The 21503-nt window shown below is 46.5% G+C and overlaps 1 protein-coding gene across 2 annotated transcripts in view; it reads left to right on the forward strand.

Annotated features, from left to right (window-relative positions):
* FNTB (farnesyltransferase, CAAX box, beta) overlaps positions 1 to 21503 on the forward strand; it is a 78625-nt gene that overhangs the window by 11451 nt on the left and 45671 nt on the right. For both annotated transcript variants that reach the window (XM_021098185.1, NM_001244680.1), the window contains 2 exon segments: positions 4478 to 4542; positions 18917 to 18989. In XM_021098185.1, the coding sequence (XP_020953844.1) occupies positions 4478 to 4542; positions 18917 to 18989 (138 nt within the window).

The following is a 21503-nucleotide window of genomic DNA, read 5'->3' on the forward strand; positions in this document are numbered from 1 at the left end:
GGGCTACAGTTTTATTATCCAAGAGGAGTGGGGGTCGGAAAAGACTGCCTCTTCCTCTTTCTTCTAGTAGTAGCTCCTCCTTACTAAGGTGTGTATTCAAATCAGCAGAAGGGTGGGCCTCAACTCCTGCCCTAGGTCTGAATCTGACTGCAGGCCTCATCCCAACCTCCAGCCAACATCTCATGCCTCCACTAGTCTAGCAAGCCTGCCTCATTCTGATAGCTTTCCTGAGCAATTATTAACTTACAGTGATCTCCCACCATCCCCTACGTTTCCCTCTCTATCTATGATCCTTTATTGGGACTTCTACAACTACCTGTGCCTATTTCATCCCTATCTTTAGGACTTAAGCCCAGGAGAAAGCATCTCAGGTAGCCCTCAGAAACCTTGGAAAACAGAGTTCCTGTTGTGGTGCAGGGGAAACAAATCTGACTAGGAACCATGAGGTTGCAGGTTCAATCCTTAGCCTTGCTCAGTGGGTTAAGGATCTGGTGTTGCTGTGGCTGTGGTGTAGGCCTGTAGCTGCAGTTCAAATTAGACCCCTAGCCTTGGAACTTCCATATGCCGCAGTTGTGGCCCTAAAAAGGCAAAAAAAAAATGAAAAGAAAAGAAACTTCAGAAAATTTCAGAAACTGCTCTGAGGAGGCAAGGGAGGAAGCTAGGATTTATGAGTTTTTGCAACAAAGGGAAGGTAGTTGGAACAAAAGATTTACAGGTAACTAGATTTACAGAAAGAGATGTACGGAAAAGCAGTTTCTATGGGAAGATATAAAGGTCTGGGCTTACTGGAATCACTCCTTTGACATGCACCTCAGCTGGTGGCCTGTCTTCTTTCTTTCCCGACTTCCTTCAGGGCTCACTATCCTGTCCCTGGGAGTGGCTCTTCTCACAGATGGCTATGATATCTTTGGTCCACTTTTTTTTTTTCTTTTCTTGAGCCACTCCCAGGCTAGGTGTCTAATTGGAGCTGTAGCCGCCTGGCCTACGCCAGAGCCACAGCAATGCAGGATCCAAGCCTCGTCTGCGACTACACACCTCAGCTCATGGCAATGCCAGATCCTTAGCCCCTGAGCAAGGCCAGGGATTGAAGCCGCAACCTCATGGTTCCTAGTCAGATTCGTTAACCACTGCGCCATGATGGGAACTCCTCTTTTGTCCACTTAGCTACAGCTCAGGGGGCAGTATTTCAGATAGCTCTGAAATGCTGCCCCAAAGGGGAAAGGGGGAATATCAAGATATAAGTCATAAAGGTGAAGGGGGAGGTGCATGCAGCCTTGCTCACATTTTACAGAAGTTTGCTGCCCGTCCCTTGAAGGATAGTGCTAGTCACAGACATCAGTCATCATCGAAGGCTGTTAGTGTTTTTCTAGTTATGAGGAGATGCAAGAATTGGGCTCATAAAATCTCCTAAAAATATCTAACTATCTGAAGACCTGTTCTTCCACTTTTCCCAGAGTGCACAGTTCCTCACTCCTGGTCTCCACCCTGAGCTCTGCTCAGGGGGTGCTGTGGGTCAGCAGCTACGGGGGCTCCTGTTTTTCTTCGTGTAGAGGCTAATGGCAAGTGCCAAACTTCAGTTCACAAAGACAAAAACTGGTTAGAACCAGCTAGGTCCAAGGTGGTGGTTGACCTTGAGCCTCATTATATGCTCCTTGTAATACATTAGTGTGGTGCCATGACAACTTCTAGGCCAACCTCAAAAGGCCAAAAAGTGGGCGGTGACCCAACTCCTGGAAATCCCTGCCCCTCCCCCAAAATAGTTGGAATAATCCTCCCACTCTTTGGCCTATGAAATTACCCAAGATTTCAGGACCCAAGGAATCTTCCAGGAGCCTCTTATCTTCTGAGATGGCCCACATTCTCTCAATAAATCTACTCCTTACCTATCACTTTGCCTCTCACTGAATTCCTCTTGCACTGAGACATAAAGAACCTGAACTTCAGTAAGTCCTGGGACTAGGTGTATGATTTTAATTAAAAAACAGTGGGTTCAGGAGTTCCCGTCGTGGCGCAGTGGTTAACGAATCCGACTAGGAACCATGAGGTTGCGGGTTCGGTCCCTGCCCTTGCTCAGTGGGTTAAGGATCCGGCGTTGCCGTGAGCTGTGGTGAAGGTTGCAGACGCGGCTCGGATCCCACGTTGCTGTGGCTCTGGTGTAGGCCGGTGGCTACAGCTCCGATTCGACCCCTAGCCTGGGAACCTCCATATGCCGCGGGAGCGGCCCAAGAAATAGCAACAACAACAACAACAACAACCAAAAGACCAAAAAAAAAAAAAAAAACAAAAAAAAAAACAGTGGGTTCAGAGTTCCCATTGTGGCTTAGTGGTTAAGAACCTGATGTGGTGTCCCTGAGGATGTAGGTTTAATCCCTGGGCTCGCTCAGTGGGTTAAGGATCTGGTATTGCCACAAGCTACAGTGTAGGTCACAGATGTGGCTTGGATCCTGCATTGCCATGTCTATGGTGTAGGCCCGCAGCTGCAGCTCTGATTCAGCCCCTAGCCTGGTAACTTCCATATGCTGCAGATGCTGCCATAAAAAGAGAAAAAACAAACAACCCCTCCACCAAAAAAATAAAAAAACCCGTGGGTTCAAATCCCAGTGTAGGTTCTGTTGGGGTTCAACAAGAAATGCCAGATCTGAGCCGCATCTGCAGCCTATACCTCAGCTCACTGCAATGCCAGATCCTTAACCCACTGAGCAAGGCCAGGGATCAAATCTGCGTCCTCAGGGATGCTAGTCAGATTTGATTCTGTTGAGCCACAACGGGAACTCCCAGCAGACTATGTTCTGGTGCTTTGTATTAGTCCCATGACAGTGTCTGGAATGGAGGAAGGATTGTGAGGAATCTGGGGCAACTTTCTTATTCCTCCTGAGTTGAATTCTTTTTTTGTTTGTTTTTATTTTTGTTTTTATGGCTGCACTTGCAGCATATGGAAGTTCCCAGGCTAGGGATTGAACCTGAGCCACGGCTATGACCCAAGCTGCAATGGTGGCAGTGCTGGATCCTTTAACCCACTACACCTGGCCAGGGGTTGAATTTGAGCTTCTGCAATGACCCAAGCCGCTGCAGCTGGGTTCTTAACCCACTGTGCCCCAGTGGGAATTCCCCTGAGTCAAATTCTCACAGTAACTTCAGTCCATTTTCTGAAGCACTGTAAATTCTTAGCCAGGTAATCTCTCAAAGTCATGTTCAAAGGCAAATACCAGAGCATATCCTAAAAACAAATACTAGTGAATTTCAGACTGGCTGCCAATTTTAGCTGATTCACATCACAGCTCCCCTCATCATCACAAATGATTCTTGCACTTGTCAAAAGGACTAGAAACTCTCAGTAGGTGTTTCAGAAATAAATAATGCATTTTTAATATTTCCTGGAGAGGACATAATTGTATGTCTTGAAGTCCCAACAAGGACTAGCCACAAAGAACAAGGATGGTTGTGAAGGTGAAACCCTGTATGCTCTTAACCAGCCCCCTCCCACACTACTGCACCATACTCTTTCTTTACAGAAACTGTGCTATGTGGAGTTCCCATTGTGGCTCAGTGGTTAATGAATCCCAATAGGAACCATGAGGTTTCGGGTTCAATCCCTGGCCTTACTCAGTGTGTGAAGAATCTGGCTTTGCCGTGAGCTGTGGTGTATGTATGTTGTAGACGCGGCTCGGATCCCACGTTGCTGTGGCTGTGGCGTAGGCCGGCAGCTGCAGCTCCGATCCAACCCCTAGCCTGGGAACCTCCATATGACATGGGAGTGGCCCTAGAAAAAGGCAAAAAAAAACCCCAAAAAACAAACAAAAAACCAAACAGAAACTGTGCTGTGTGACCACCTCATGGGGTGGTCTTTAAAGGAGACATGTTATCTCATTTCTTTTTGTGACTTTCTGAGATCCTTCATTTCATGGGACTGTGGAGTCCTGTGTGTAACATAGGACCAGTGACCAAATACACTCTTTCTTTTGTATTTCCACAATTGATTTTCTTGTAAATCCCTTAGGGGATTTTAGTACTCTTCAATCTGTGTTCAAACCATTAAGTCTGACAATGAGAAGTGCGACCCTTGGCAGAAATTGTGTATTTGCGAATGGCCAGTTGGCCAGCACCTAAACAACTTCATAGAACAGGCAAAAGGACAGATTTTTCCAGCAATAGGGATCCATCTTCTTCTGCTCCCTGAGTAGCTGGCGCCAGGGTGCTAAACTCCAGAACTGCCATTCGTTTGGATACTGTGGATTCGTTTTTTTTAGAGAAGTCAATTGCAATGCTGACGTGGTACAGGGCATTCTCTTTCACTGTCCGTGTCCCAAACCTATCATCCTGCAGAGCCCCTGAATGGAGTCTTGCCATGCTTTGAGGTGCCAAACCACACCAAGTAACTCTAACCGGTAGGCGTGTGTGGCAATAGAAAGGAAAAGCTGACAAAGGTCTCATCTGTATTTTTTTTTTTTTCTCTCTCCCACTCCTGCATCCTTACCAGGCAAAAGTAGAAGAAAAAATCCAAGAGGTCTTCAGTTCTTACAAGTTCAACCACCTTGTACCAAGGTAAGCTGTGGTTAGGGATTTGAGGGGACCTGGGAGACACCACCTTTCTTCTTTCCTCCTGGGCCAGCCTCAGGGATGAGTCTGCTATGGGGCTGGTGTTTCCTGATCTTGCGGCTCCCTGGAGATGCTTATGACCCCAGCTTCTGCCATGATTACTGTCTAAAGGAGCTGCTCACTTGAACTGAGAGCCACCGGGTATTACAGGGGGAGACCCCTCGGACCTGAGCTCCAAAGATGGAGAGGGGAAGTTCTGATCCTGCAGTTTAGTTCTAACCTGCTGCACTGGTGTTCAGAACTCTCAAGTTTTTCTTTTTCATATAGCACTTTGAAACAGATGTAGAGTCCAGGGGGAGAGCAGAGGATGGCTTCCTTTGATGTATGTTATTATTTGACCAGGAAAATGTGAGAAGTTTGAGCTTCTCCTAACCTGGCCCTTATTGGTGATTATGCAGTAGATACCTAGGGCGAAATTTCAAGTGAAAAATAGAATGCTTATTGTTTTCCTTGGTACTTAGTGGACAAAGACTTCTAAGCTCTTTGATGTCAGAATTTCCAAAAGGGGGATTATAGGCAGATACTTAATCATCTGAACTTTTATTTTCTCTTTTTTCCAGTTTTATAATATATCACGCTAGAATTTCTTTTTTTTAACTACTTAATGAATTTTATTACATTTATGGGTGTACAGTGGTCATCACAACCAAATTTTATAGTGTTTCCATCCCAAACCCTCAGTGCATCCCCTAACCCCCCAGCCTGACTCATTTGGAAACTGTAAGATTTTCAAAGTCTGTGTCTCACTATCTGTTCTGCAAAGAAGTTCATTCTGTCCTTTTTTTAGATTCCACAAGTAAGTGATAGCATTTGATGTTGGTGTCTCATTGTCTGATTGACTTCACTTAGCATGATAATTTCTAAGTCCATCCATGTTGCTGCAAATGCTGTTATTTCTTTCCTTTTAATGGCTAAGTAATATTCCATTGGGTATATGTACCGCATCTTCTTTATCCACTCCTCTGTTGATGGGCATTTAGGTTGTTTCCATGTCTTGGCTATTGCATATAGTGCTGCAATGAACATTGGAGTACATGTGTCTTTGTGAGTCATGGTTTTCTCTGGATAGATGCCCAAGAGTGGGATTGCCAGATCAAATGTTAGTTCTATTTTTAGTTTTCTGAGGAATCTCCATATTGTTTGCCACAGTGGTTGCACCAATTTACATTCCCACCAACAGTGTAATAGGGTTCCTTTTTCTCCACATATTCTCCCGCACTTATTGTTTGTAGACTTTTTGATGATGGCCATTCTGGCCAGTATCACACTAGAATTTCATAAGGTTATTTCATTCCTTTATTAGCATTTTCCTTATAGTCATAGATTGCTTCTCCATGACTGTCCTGTGTTATCTTTCCTGCTCGGTAGTCTGTGTGCTTGGTCATCTCTTGATTTTAATGTTACATCACTTTTCCTTGACAATCTCTGAACTTAGTGTAGTTGGGCCACTACTCTGAATAGTTATGTTGTGAATCACATGGGAAGTCCGAGCCGCTACTCTCTGGATGGGAAGCCGAAGGGTCTGAGGTCCAGCCTGACCCTTATTATGTCTCCCAACTTCCTGATACCTGCTAACAGACTACCTCCAGGCAAGTCAGTCCCTGGGTAATTCTATTTTTTGGAGCATTATAAACTATATATATAAATATTTCTAGCCTGCGTTAACTTTGTGTCTTTTTTTGCTATCATTCTGTTGTGTCACCATTTCTCTGGGGGAAAAAAAAATCTGTTAGAAAATTCTGACAAGGGAGATTAGCCAAGGGAGAAAACAGTTGGAAAAATGGGAAGTTATCTTCATCTTCTTCCTTGAAGGTAAACATCACCTGACCAGAGGAGTCTTCTTCCATACTGCTAACCTAAATCTCTGTATCAACCCAAAGCCCAGACCTCAGTAAGTGAATTACTGCTCTTCCCTTGAGCCACAGCTGGAGATTAGCAGATAACACAGTTGTGTAAACAGCCCAGGCAGAAGGTGCTCCCTGCCCAATACACTCAATTCCCTGGAGGTGGCATGACGTGGGGGTGGTGAGGGGCACAGTTGCTTCAGGTGGGTTTGTGGTTAGTGTCTCATCGTGATGACTCACCTGATTGTGCTCTGAGTCACTGTCCCCTGTCTCCGGGCTCTGTGGACACATGTCCTCTGTGTTTCCAAAGGGACCTTTGATCATGTGACATTCCTTTTTTTCAGCCACTGTCAGAATAGAGCCCTTGGACTTTTATTCTTACTGAGATGGGAGGTAATAATCTGGGAAGTAGCTGGGTTTGGGGGCGGTGGTAGAGGACAGTAAGGGAGCAGGATCCCCTGCTTCATAGGTGTTAGGTCAGGTGTGGGTGGAAACCAAAAATGTTCCTCTTGGGTTTGGATCCTTTGTGGAAATAGAAGAAACCTGAGTTTATTTCAGGAATCTGACATTTCCCATTATATCACTGTTGCCTATGAAGATGAGTGTTTTAAAGCATCCTAATTAATATTAGAGATATTACACATTGTGTAATGGTGGCTGAATGACTGAGAATGCAAATAAGCATATCAGTATAAGACTGGAACCAAACATCTCATTTTCACCATAGAATGAACTTTGGGGATATAAGAATAAATCTGAATTTATTAATTAACTATCAGCTTTTTTTTTTTTTTTTTGTCTTTTTAGGGCCACTCCATGGCACATGGAGTTTCCCAGGCGAGGGGTCAAATAGGGGCTGTAGCTGCTGGCCTGTGTCATAGCCACAGCAACACCAGATCTGAGCCACTTTTGTGACCTACACCACAGCTCATGGCAATGCCAGATCCTTGACCCACTGAGTGAGGCCAGGGATTGAACCTGCATCCTCATGGATGCTAATCAGATTTGTTTCCGCTAAGCCACGACAGGAACTCCTAAACATCAGCATTTAAAATTACTATCACACTTACAATATATAACATTTTAGTAGACAGATTTTTAAAGTCTGGCATCATATTGCAGGACCAAACCTTCCTTGTTGGCTCAAGTGAATATTCAGATATTAGCAATTAATCTAGATGACGTGGCTTGTTTGTGTTTCTGAGGTCACGATGCTGATCAGATGTGATAAACTCACACACATTCCCTGAACCACTGACCACACACAGGTCCAGGGATGCCGGGAATGATGGGATGAGGGAGGCATCCGTCTACTCAGCTTTCAGAGCCGCCACTAAATAGCAGATTTGGCTGAAGCCGAGAATGTGGTTATGTTCTACAGTTACTCCCCATCCGAGAAATGACTTTGCCCACTCTGTGAGACATGCACCCTCTTCTGGAGTGAGGGAACTTTTGGCCATGCTTTGAATAGTTTTGTTCATCAGTATTCTGCTTTCCCATGAAAGTTAACTTTTCTTTCCTCGTGGTTAGTTATTCTCACTGTTCCACATAACTATGAATTTACCCTTCTCCATGTATTTTTTTTTAAATGTTTTTTCCCCCATTTTCACAAATGATATATTTATTTATTTATTTTGTCTTTTTGCCGATTCTTGGGCTGCTCCCGTGGCATATGGAGTTTCCCAGGCTAGGGGTCGATCGGAGCTGTAGCTGCCAGCACCAGAGCCACAGCAACGTGGGATCCGAGCCGCGTCTGCGACCCACACCACAGCTCACGGCAACGCCGGATCGTTAACCCACTGAGTAAGGGCAGGGATCGAACCCGCAACCTCATGGTTCCTAGTTGGATTTGTTAACCACTGCGCCATGACAGGATCTCCCCTTCTCCATGTATTATGTCAGCTTTAGTAAGAAACCTGAAATGCATAAACCCCACACACAGTCACATACTCAAATGTAATTTTTTTTTTTTTTGGCCATGCCGGTGGCATGCAGAAGTTCTGGGCCAGGGATCCAACGTGTGCCACAGCAGTGACAATACCAGATCCTTAACCCACTGCACCACCAGGGAACTCCTCACATGTAATTTTTAAATTGTTTTCTCTTGGGAAGAAGTACCCTGGTGCTCCTTGGAAGGGGGAAATATTGATAATGCCCCTGTGCTAATAGAGCACTGAAGGTTAAGTGTTGGCAGTACCTCTGAAGCCAGAATGCTCTGAGTTTAGCTCTCAAAGCAGTTCTCACATGGGTACCTGCTCAGATTCCATGTTTTTTGCTGTTTCTATATGTGATGCTACTTTATTTTTTTGTAGCTACACCATGGCATATGGAAGTTCCCAGGCCAGGGATTGAATCCGCACTGTAGTTGCAATCTGTGCTACAGCTCTGGCAACACTAGATCCTTTAACCCACTGCACTGGGCTGGGGTTCGAACCTGCACCTCTGCAGCACCCTGAGCCACTGCAGTTGGATTCTTAACCCACTTTGCTGAAGCAGGAACTCCTGTGATGCTACTTTAGAATTTCCCAAATCCTGAGAAGTTCGGAGGTACAGTCTTTCATGCTGTTTTTCTTCCCAAGCTCTTTACAAGTAAGTTCATCTTCCTTCCCACCCTCCCTCAAGTGACTTGTTACTAACTGGCCAGAGGCTTACTTTTGCCTGGAGAAGCCCCTGGCTTTAAGTGGGTTTATAACCCTCCCAGCAGCCAACAATGGACAGAATCCCTGTCCTCTCATCTGTCACAACCCAAAGGCACAATTTTCAGGGGTAGTCCAGGTTTAGGGGTAGAGTGCGTTTGCTGTCATTCAGTCTGCATGTTCATTTGAAGTCATTCATTCCTGGAGTTCCCATTGTGGCTCAGTGGTTAACGAATCCAACTAGGAACTATGAGGTTTCGAGTTCGATCCCTGGCCTTGCTCAGTGGGTTAAGGATCCGGCATTGTCGTGAGCTGTGGTGTAGGTCGCAGACGTGGCTCGGATCCTGCGTTGCTGTGGCTCTGGCGTAGGCCAGTGGCTATAGCTCCGATTCGACCCCTAGCCTGGGAACCTCCATATGCGGTGGGTGCAGCCCTAGAAAAGACAAAAAAAATAAAAAAATAAAGTCATTCATTCCTTCACCCGTTTGGCAACAGTATCAAAGGGCTAGGCACTGCTGGCCTCTGGGAACAGGGTGAACAAAGACAACCCAGGTCCTGCTCTTGCTGGGCTCTGTCTCAGGGGGAAGATTATTATTAAACAAATGACTTCAAAGAACATAGTTACCAAGGGAGTGACTGTCTAAAGTGGATGGGGCGCTCCGAGAGGGTAACAGAGGGTGTAGCTTAGGTTGGGGTGAGGGGAAGGTGTCTTCGTACATTTGGGTTGCTGTAGCAGCTTACTGCAGATCGGGTGACAAACTTTATTTCTTACAGTTCTGAGGTTGGGACGTCCCAGATCAAGGCATCAGCAAATTTGGGGTCTGGTGAGGACCTGCCTCCAGGTTTACAATGGCATCTTCTCACTGTGCCCTCACCTGGCAAAAGGGTGAGGGAACTCCCTGGGGTCTCTTATAAAGGCACTGATCCCTTCATGAGAACTCTGTCCTTATGACCTAATCACCATGCAGAGGCCCTCCTAATGCCATTGAACTGGGGATGGGATTTCAGCAGCAGAGTGTGGGAGGGATGGAAACATTAAGTCTGTAGCAAAGGGAGTTCCCATCGTGGTACCGCAGAAATGAATCCATCTAGTATCTGTGAGGATACGGGTTTGATCCCTGGCCTTGCTCAGTGGGTCGGGGTCCGGCGTTGCTGTGAACTGTGGTATAGGTTGCAGATGTGGCTTGGAGCCCACATTGCTGTGGCTGTGGCTGTAGCTGGCAGTTACAGCTCTGATTCGACCCCTAGCCTGGATACTTCCATATGCCGTGGGTGCGACCCTAAAAAAAAGCAAAAAAAAAAAAAAGTCAGTAGCAAAGGCCACTGAGAGAAAGTGACTCTCAGCCTGAGACCCGAGTGTGAGTAGGAGTTGGCCGGTATAGGAGGCCGTGGGAGTGTTTCAGGCAGAGGGAAAACGTGAGCTAAAGCCCTGAGGCTGAAAAGAGCAGAGTGCACCCAAGGCAGTGTGGCTGGAGCCCGGCGGCGGGGGCACGGGATGAGGTTGGAGAGAAGAGGTGGAGATGCATCGCCAAGAGTCTTGAGGCCCTATGGGATCACCCATAGTGAATACAGTGGACACTGCAGCCCAGTACACATGTATTTCTAGGTTCCCTCTCCGACCATGGAACCAGACTCCCAATATCCTTAATAGATGTACTTGTTGGGTTATTCCTGTGTGTCCCAATCCCCCATGCCCCTCTGCACAGCCATGCAGATGTCCTCCTCAGCCATCTGCACTCACACCTGTAGCGCTCTCTGCATCCTCCCTGCTGCCCGCTCCTGTGCAGAGCCTGTCTTGTTCTCCTCCACCTGATGGAATGGCTTTGGGGCCGAATGGTTCAGAAAGGAAGGGGAAAGAGCTTTCTTTTTTTTTTTTTTCTTTTTCTTTTTAGGGCATACCCATGGAATATGGAAGTTCCCAGGCTACGGTTGAATCAGAGCTGCAGCTGCCGGCCTACACCACAGCCACAGCAATGTGGGATCTGAGCCACGTCTGTGACCTACACCACAGCTCACAGCAACACTGTATCTTTTTTTTTTTTTGTCTTTTTGTCATTTCTAGGGCCGCTTCCATGGCATATGGAGGTTCCCAGGCTAGGGGTCCAATTGGAGCTGTAGCCGCTGGCCTACACCAGAGCCTCAGAAATGCAGGATCCGAGCCACATCTGCAGCCTACACCACAACTCATGGCAACGCCGGATCCTTAACCCCCTGAGCAAGGCCAGGGATCGAACCCACAACCTCATGGTTCCTAGTTGGATTCATTAACCACTGAGCCAGATGGGAACTCCAGCAACACTGTATCCTTAACCCACTGTGTGAGGCCAGGGATTGAACCCGTGTCCTCATGGATACTAGTTGGGTTCATTACTACTGAGCCACAACGGGAACTCCAAGAACTTTCCTTTTATAATTCCCTACACAGAAGGGTATTTTGGATCTAGGGGTGACTTGAGAATAAAGGAATGGTAAGAGCATTCATTTGTTAGGTCTGCTGTAATCAAATGCCACTGATGGGGTGGCTTAAATAACGGAGATTTGTGTTCTCACAGTTTGGGAGACTGGAAGCCCAAGATCAAGGTGCTGGTAGGGTTAGTTTCTCCTGAGGTCTCTGCATTGGCCTTGTAGGCTGATGCCTTCTGCCGTGTGCTCACATGGCCTTTTCTCTATGTGGGCTCCTCCCCCAGGGTCTCTTCCTCTTTATAGGATCACCAGATCCCATTTAACCTTGAATCCCTTTTATAAGGCCCTGTCTTCAAATGCAGTCACACTGTTAGGGGGTTAGGGCTTCAACATAGGAAATTTGTAGGGGTGCAGTTTAGTCCATAATAGTAAGGCTCTTAGTACAGTTTCTGACTGACCAAAAGAAACTGGATATATGTTCCTTCAATTTAAAAGAATCGTAAGCCTCAAAGGAGATGTTAAAATTCAGTCAACATTGTGGCCCTTGAAGCTCTAGATAAACAAAGAAACCTTTCCCAAGATTTTAGAATAACGTGTACATACTAACATTAGTGTGTGTGCACCCACGCATGTGTGTGTGTGTGTTTATGATTACGTGGACGAAAATAGAACAGTTTCCCTAGCAGAAGTAGTCACTAAAAGACATCTCTCTTCCTCTGCTCGTGGCTAAATTTGCTCTTCAAGTGAAACCAGTTAAAGGAACTCTCCTAAAGCCTGGCTGGCTGTTGGGGTGGGAGGGGAGCTATTAGGGAGTCCCCTTTGGACTGCCTCAAGCCCCATCCCTAGGGACAACCTAGAGCTGCAGAAAAGGTACCTGAAGCTTCTTTTAATTAGATGTTTCTGGGCAGACAGGCTTCAGGTGGCTTCTTGTCACTTCAGGATCCTGAGGACTAGCCAGAGTCTCTTACTGTCTAGAGACAGTAAAGTCTTTGCCCCGAGGTCTTCATTTTCTCAGACTGAAAAGCCCTGTGTCAGGTGAGACGTGTGAGAAGTCAAGGAAAAAGCTTCTTTCTCCAGGGTTGTTTTTCTTTTTCTTTTTCTTTTCCCCCCAATTGAGGGAAGGATTTGTTTGTGGCTTAATTCAGCTCTCTGGAAATACCAAGTCCTCTTGGGAAGATTAACCTCTGGCTGACGGGTCTCCTGCAGCCCTGAGCCAGAGCAGATGTGGCCTGCACTCTAACCACCCCCTCCTTTGCCCTCCGTTTGCTCACATTTTAACCTCCCTTTTGAGCTTTGTCAGGATGTATCCAGGGAGAACAGTCTCTTTGGACCAGTTAGAAATGGCCACCACCATTTCTCTCTTCTTTCTCTTGTTTTTTTGACAGTAAATGTCGAGAGCCTGCTCTGTGCCGACACGGGCGCTCAAGCCAGACGCGAGCTCCCCTCACAGGGTCACAGGGCGTGCAGTAGGTAGGCAGACCCAACGGAACGCTGGTCAGTACCTGGTCCCTTTCCCCAGCATTGTATTTAGGATCACAAAACTTTTACTTTCAAGAAAACTTGAATGCTTGCCCAGCATTCTAAATGGGGTGGAATGGAACAGAGTGTTTTCCCTTCTTGCCTCTGTTGACTTAGCATCTCAGGGTATTTGGCATATTCAGATTCCTTTGATTGACCTCTAGGGAAGTTCCCTGGTGGTCTAGTGGTTAGGATTTGGTGCTTTCACTGCTGTGGCCCGCGTTCAGTCCCTGGTCTGGGAACTGAGATCCCACATCAAACTATTGCATGCTGGAGCCAAAAAAAACCCAAAACCAAAAAAAACCCCAAAACCTTTCCTACAGAAAACCCACTGTGAATTGATCCTTTCAAAGTTAGGAGTCAGAGTTCTGTCACCAAATTCCATGCCTGCTCTCACCTGGCTTGGGTTTCACAGCCTTCTCTTACTTCTTGAGGGGGTTCCTACCTGACCTGTTAATGGTCTCTTGCACCCTCCTGGTTTTTCTGGTTGTCACACCCATCCTGGCCACATTCCACCTGCCCAGCCTAGGCCAGCCCACACCATGGGCTCTCTCAGCCGTCCACTGACCTCATTCCATTCCCTCTTAGCTCTATCTTTTTGCTATTCCCATGTCACCAGCCCAAACCATAGCACCCCATCTCTGCTTCTGCTAAAGGGCCCCGCCAAGACTTCCAGGAAAAAAATCATACAGCACTGCCTCCTGAATGGCTTCATCAAAAGTTTATATTCCTCAGCTCCATCTGGCTCTTCACTCCTGTTGAGCATCCTTTATTCACCTCATGTAGGTTCCCTAACACATTCACCTCAGTGGCCAGTCCGCAGTGGCCACAATCTAATCCCATGACCTTACCTCCTATTTCCTGAGAGGACTGAGGGTGTCCCACATGGGTTTCCTTGGTTTCCCTCTTCCCCATTTCAGAGTCTTATATTTCAGGGCCTGACCACGCCCTCTCCCTCAGTTTCTGTCTCTGAGAATGTAGAGTCATTCATTATTGCCAGACTCGCCTTCTCTGGAACACTGCACCTGACCCTCCTCCCTCCTCTTCAGGACCTTCCTTGATGGATTTTCTCTGGGCTCTTGCATTTCATTGTTTCTCCTTTGCCCTCAAGCGTATTCACTTCTCCCTTTTAACCGCCTGCCCTCACCCCAGTGTCCCTCCAGACTATAGCTTTGTGGTCCTTTCTTCACAAACACTCCGATTGTGGCTTTGGTTTCTTGCCGCTGGTCTTATCCCCATCCCAGTCCATTCAGTATGCTGCAACTAGCAGGATCTAGAAAATGCAGATCTGACCATGTCTTTCCCATGTCTAAAGGACTTCTATGACTCCCCTTAAATTTTTTATTTACTGGAGTTCCTGTGATGGTGCAGCAGAAACAAATCTGTCTAGGAACCATGAGGTTTCTGGTTCAATCCCTGGCCTCGCTCAGTGGGTTAAGGATCCGGCATTGCCGTGAGCTGTGGTGTAGGTCACAGATGTGACTCGGATCCCGTGTTGCTATAGCTATGGCATAGGCCGGTGGCTACAGCTCCTATTCGACCCCTAGCCTGGGAACCTTTATATGCCGTGGGTACAGCCCTCAAAAAGAAAAAAAAAAAGAAAAAAATTTTTATTTACCTTTTTTTGGCAACAGTCTTAATGAGATATAATTCATATATCATATAGAGTTCCCTCTTTTAAGGTGTACAGTTCTATTTTTTTTTTTTAGTGTATTCACAGAATTGTGCCCCATCACCACAGTTAATCTTAGAACATTTTCATCACCCCAGAAAGAAACCTTGTACCCTTTAAAAGCTCCAATTCCTCCATTCCCTTTCCTCCTAATGCCTGGCAACCACTTAATCTACTTTCTGTGTCTATGGATTTGCCTATTCTGTTTACATTTCCTATAAACAGAATCATACAGTATGTGGTCTTTAGTAACTAGCAAAGCATTGTCTAGGGTCATCTATGTTGTGACACAGTGACGCATTTGCTCTTTGGTTGAAAATCAAACTCCAAGTGCATCGGTAAGTCCTGCAGGATCTGATGCCTCTGTACCTCCCCCGTCTGATCTCGCTGCTCACTGCCTTGTGCTTTTGCTCCAGCGGAACCAAACTTACTCGTCAGTGTCACAGTGTTCCCTTGCCTGAAACTCTCTCCCCTTCATTTTGCTTGGCTGATTCGCCCTTCATGTCTCAGCCTCAGTGCTCTGTCCTGTGGGCAGTTCAGATCCTCTGTACCCTCCTGGGGCTGCCAGAGCCCACTGCACTTCTCTTACCACAGCATTTGTTGGACCTGGCTGTCATCGCCATGGAATTGCAGCTGTCCGCCTGTGGACTGTGGCCCTAGGGAGCAGAAGCAGCATCTCCTCAGTGTCAGACTTAGTCCTCACCCCTGGGTCCCCTTGAAAGAGAAATCGAGTGTGGCCATGTCTTGTTTATGATCTGGAACCTGCTGTCCCTGCTCTAAACTCTCTTGGAGGTCACCAGCTGCTCTGCGGTTTGTCCTCTTTCCTCTCAGCCTTGCTGCAGCATTTGCCACTGATCAGAACCTCCATGACATCCTCCCCTCCTGCCCTGCCTGTGACACGGCACTGCCTGTGTGCTTCCCCTGCTTGTGTACTGCTCTTTATGTCTCTTCTCTGGCTCCTCATCCTCCAAGCCCTTTGAGATGGCTCTTACCTCAGTTCTGCCTTCAAACTTCTCTCTCTGCTCTGTCCTCTCCTCCTGCAGCTTCACCTGTCACCTCTGGGCAGATGCATGATCCCCAGTCTGTCTGTGTCACCCAGATCCCTCTTCAGAGTCTCACATGTGTTTCCACCGATGTGACAGACATCCTCACCTGAATATACTTCCAGGGCTTTAATTAAAGCCCACTGTCCACTCAGCTCATCCTGGGCTCCGTGCTATGCAGAGCCCTCCGTGCTCTTAAGTCCTTCCCACCTGGTTGACTGACTCTTAACAACATCTTACTCAGTCTTGCTGCCTTATCTCTCTCCCCACTTTTTTAGTGCTTTCATCAATCCAGTTTGTAAATATATATATATATAGGAGTTCCCGTCGTGGCGCAGTGGTTAACGAATCCGACTAGGAACCATGAGGTTGCGGGTTCGATCCCTGCCCTTGCTCAGTGGTAACGATCCGGCGTTGCCGTGAGCTGTGTGTAGGTTGCAGATGCGGCTCGGATCCCGCATTGCTGTGGCTCTGCGTAGGCCGTGGCTACAGCTCCGATCAACCCCTAGCCTGGGAACCTCCATATGCGCGGGAGTGGCCAAGAAATAGCAACAACAACAAAAGACAAAAAGACAAAAATAAATAAATAAATAAATAAATTGCACTGTTATATATATATATATATATATATATGTATATTTTGTAAATACACATTAAATACCTACTATTGTCAGGTACTTTTTCTAAAGTACAACTCTGATCACTTTTTCTCAGCTGAAAACCCTCAGGGCTTTCCTTTGCCTATTTTTTAAAAAATTGAGGTATGGCTGACATCCTATTAGTTTCAGGTGGGCGATATAATGATTCAGTATTTGTGTCTATTGCAAAATGGTCACCACAGTAAGTCCAGTTCACATCCAGCACCATATGTAGTTACAACAAAATTTTTTCCTGTGATAGGAACTTTCAAGATCCACTCTCCTAGCTACTTTCAAATATGCAGTACAGTATTATTAACTATGGTCACCATGCTGTCCAGTACATCTTTGTGGCTTATTCATTTTATACGTGGAAGTTTGTGCCTTTTGACCCCCTTCACCCATTTCACCTCCCACCCTCACCCCTAACATCAGGGAGCCAGCAATCTATTTTCTGTACCTATGAGCTCAGGCTTTTGTTTGTTTTTTGGGAGGTTTTTTGGTGGAAGCCCTAGAGTTCCATGTATAAGTGAGCTCATGCAGTATTTATTTTTTTTCTGACTTATTTCACTTAGCATAATGCCCTTAAGGTCCATCCATGTTGTTGCAAATTCCCTTTGCCTATTAAATTGAGTTAAACTCCTCAGCTGGCATTTCAGATTCTTGTAAAAAGGGCTTTAGCTGTCTCCTCGATCACTCCTCTTATTCCTAATAACCAGGCCGAATCCCTAACCTGTCCCTCATCCTGCATACTTTATATGATACAGTAGCCTATTTAAACAGAAATTAATTGGAATTTAAGTTTAAAATTCAATTACTCAGTCACACTTGCCACATTTCAGGTGCTCAGTACCCGTGTGTGTCTTGTGGCTGCCTGTTGGACAGCCCAAAGGCCCTTCCATCAGCACTCAAAGTTCTGTCCTCCCACCATCTCCTCACCTCCTCTTGTCCTCTACCTGTAAAATATTCTCCCTCTTCAAGGGCCCCCCACTCAAATTCCACATGTTCTACACAACCTTTTTTTTTCTTTTTCTTTTTTGGTCTTTTTAGGGCTGCACCTGCGCATGTGGAAGTTCCCAGATTAGGGGTCGAATCGGAGCTGTTGCTGCCCACCTACACCACAGCCAGATCAGATCCGAGCCATGTCTGCGACCTACACCACAGCTCACAGCAACACTGGATCTTTAACCCACTGAGCAGAGCCAGGGATCGAACCCAAGTCCTCATGGATACTAGTTGGGTTTGTTACTGCTGGGCCACGATGGGAACTCCTACACAACCTTTCTTATCATTGCTTTCTTGATGAGAGACCCCACCCCCCACCCCCTTCAGAATCTCGGTAGTATTTTATCTCTTTTTCCTTTCTGAAATGTACCCACTTTTCCTCATACTGTAGCCACTTATGTCCTTATCTCAGTTCCAGTAGTGAATTGGAAGACTTTACGAAGTAAAGACTGCTTATTCTGTGCAGAGCACAGTGGGAGTTCAATAAACAATTGTTGAATTGAATACCTAGGAAAGATAATGGTTCTTTCGTTTTATTTCTGGAATTAGCAAGCACAGTGAATGTCTTAAATTCTTTACTCTTTCCTTTCCTTCCGTGGTTACACAGACCCCTTCTATAAGACCCAGCAAGAAGCACAGCCCCTGTCCTTTGCCTGCCTGTGCAGGTGGCCACGGCCGGCACATTCCATCCTAAAGCCAGTTTTGCTGACATCTGTGCCAAGGGGATCGACTGGCTGCAGGAGACAGACTTGATCCTTAGGCCAGGGCTGTGAGGTCAAGCCCGTGAGAGCTGGAATTTCAGGGAGGGAATAATAGATGGATAAGTGAAGGGCAGGCAGAGTACAAACTGCAGTCCTCAGAGAAGTGACCCCAGAAGTGACTGGAATGACAGAGGCTACCCAAGCCGGGGAAGTGGCAAGGCTCCAATTTATTTATTTATTTTATTTTTTTACTGTTTTTGCTTTTTAGGGCCGCACCCACAGCATATGGAGGTTCCTATGCTAGGGGTCGAATCGGAGCTACAGCTGCCCGCCTACACCACAGCCACAGCCACGCCAGATCCGAGCCACATCTGTGACCTACATCACAGCTCATGGCAACGCTGGATCCTTAACCCACTGTAGGCTTAGATTTAAATTGCTTCCAGGATGGGGAGCCGCAAGATGTCTGTTCTCATTTAGACCCTGGAAGAACTTTCTGGGTGGTTTGTTGCTGCCTGGCTGAGTGTGCTCATGGTGACATATTTAGCCCAAAGCCACCTGCCACCAAGGAGATGATCTCACCTCAAACATTCGCCAGCACAATTTCCAGACACTTTAGGGACAGTCACAGGCTGACCTCTTTTCTCTGGTCTAGCTGCCCTGGAAAACTAAAGAAGTTGCTGGTTTCTACTCACTGACTGTTGCTGGGTGGGGGGAACTGGAAGGTGAGAGTGTGAGGGTGTGTGCCTGTGTGTGCTCGCGCACACACACGCGCGCGCGCATGTGCACATGCATATGAGTGCTGTATGGGGGAAGCAGAGGCTATTAGAATAGGTTTACAGAGCTCTTTGTCTTTTCAGGCTTATTTTGCAGAGGGAGAAGCACTTCCATTATCTGAAAAGAGGCCTCCGACACCTGACAGATGCCTATGAGGTAAACACCTTGCCCAGGAGTTCTTTCTATCAAATTATCAGTCAGATCTTTCTCCTTTTTTTTTTTTCTGTCTGGATGAAAAGACATGTGGGCTTGACCTGTTGAGGATTCACCTGCTGTACCACCTGGCTCTGGAGGGAACCAGGTACCCAGCATCCAGGTCCTGGGGAGCTGGGACTCCTACTTCTGAGAGGACAGAACCAGATCGCTTCTAGTCGTGTCCTCCCTCAGAGCTGGCAGAGCCCCCCAGATGGGGTGGGCTTTCTTCCACCCCCATCGTGGCAGAGGGGTTCATGTGCATTCCTAGACCCCCCTTGACCACCAGCTAAAAGACAGTTAGTTACCTGATCACACCCTATAAGCTGGTCTAATTTCTCTTCTGGCGGGAGGATCAGTGTATAAGTCCCAGAGAGTGCCACTGCAGATTAACACTGTAAAAATGCTCGGATGTGGAGTGGATTTTAAATTACTATTCCTCGGCATTCTAGGGGTCCACAGAGGGGCCTTTGGGGAGGGCAGCAGTGGTGGAGGGGAAGCTGAGAATAGGGACCGTGTGGCAGGTAGAGGGTAAATGTGAGCTGGACGGCACCAGGCCAGTTCTCTTGCCTCACTTTGCACAGAGCAGCTCTGCTTTTAACTTGCTTTTTATTTGAGGGTTCTGCATCTGATTATTATTATTATTATTATTATTATTTTGGCTGTATGCAGCATATGGAAGTTCCTGAGCTAGGTATCAAATCTGAGCTGCAGCTGTGATCCAAGTTACTGCAGAGACAACACCGGATCCTTAACCCACTGCACCACAGCGGGAACTCTCTGATTATTTACAGTAGGGATTGGCTAACTCAAATGCCTGCAGACTGAGAGATCTCTGGTGGCTCAGCAGGTTAAGGATCCGGGGTTGTCACTCCTGTGACGCTGGTTACTGCTATGGTGTGGGTTCAGTCCCTGGCCCTGGAACTGCTGCGTGATGAGGACATGGCAAGAAAAAAATAATAATGCCTACAGACTCAAGCAGGCGGCATACATGAGAGATATGGATCTAGTTAGCAGGGTGTGGAACTAAGGCAAACTGGAGGACCCATGCTTTTACTCTGTTCCTGCCAGTTACTGCCATACAAGAATGCAGACCTAGAGTTGCCAGATCTTCTTGTTTATTTTCAAATGAAGCCAGAAATTCAAATTTCTCTGTGGATCTCTCAACACTTGTTACAACCAATTCCTTTTTTTTTTTTTTTTTTTTTTTTTGGTTTTTAAGGCCACACCTGCAGCATATGGAAGTTCCCAGGCTAGGGGTCAAATCGGAGCTACAGCTGCCAGCCTACACCACAGCCACAGCAGCATGGGATCCAAGCTGCGTCTGAGATCTACACCACAACTCACGGCAACGCCGGATCCTTAGCTCACATCCTCATGGATCCTAGTCGGGTTTGTTAACTGCTGAGCAACAGAGGGAACTCCCACAAACAATTCTAATTAAACAAAACACTTCAGGGAGCAAGGAGAACACATCCATGGTCTACATTTGGGTTGTGGCCTCTCAGTGTTCAGTCCTCGATAGTTAGGGTCCAGTCAGCCGTGATACAGTTACTGCCATGACAGCTAATCCTTCACTGAATAGTATGCTAAAAGCTTGCAATTTATTGTCTCATTTAATCCTCACCTCTACTCCAGGAGGTAAGTCCATCTTTATTTTTTATAGATAAGGAAACAGGCATAGCAAGATTAAGAAATTTGCTCAAAGGCACATAGCTGGTGAGAGGAGGAGCCGGCACTGAAGCCCACAGCAGTGTCTTCTGTCACCACGCCAGCTGCCCCCACGTGGTGAGCCAGCACACTATGTGCACTTGTGAAGTGGGCAGCTTGGGTCAGTGGAAAGAGCACTGGATTGAGAGTCTAGAAACCTGGGTTTTTGTGTCATATCTGATATTTATTGTCTTTGTAATCTAGAAAAGGGTCGTCTCTCTGGACCTCATTTATACACTTTTGTAAAACTGGAGCAGTAATACTACCTGCCTGCCTAGCTTTGAATGCTTGAATGTTTATGGCTTGAATTAGGATTAAGATTTGTTTGCATGTCACATTTGGAAGCCTTTCCCAGCTTCTCAGGCAGTATTAGTCAGTCTTCTCTAGCATTTATCCAGGTACACATAAGGAAGGTAACTTGTACGTGTCTGTCTAATGCCCTTTTCCTCTACAGATAACCACACAGGTTTTAATCCCAAGTATTTCAAGAATAGAAACTGAATTGTTTTTTGCAACACCCACAGCATATGGAAGTTCCTGGGCCAGGGATCGAACCCGAGCCAGAGCAGTGACCCAAGGCTCTGCAGAGACAACACTGGATCCTTAACCCACTGCACCACCAGGGAAATTCTAAGAACTGAATTATATTCATTGTTGTGCCCCCCCCGTGCTTGGCACAAGTAGATAATAAGTAAATATTCGTTGAATCAGGAGTTGTAGTTCACTGGTAATGAACTCGACTAGTATCTATAAGGATGTGAGTTCAGT

The sequence above is a fragment of the Sus scrofa genome, chromosome 7 (assembly GCF_000003025.6).
Source record: "Sus scrofa isolate TJ Tabasco breed Duroc chromosome 7, Sscrofa11.1, whole genome shotgun sequence".
Lineage (NCBI taxonomy): Eukaryota > Metazoa > Chordata > Mammalia > Artiodactyla > Suidae > Sus > Sus scrofa.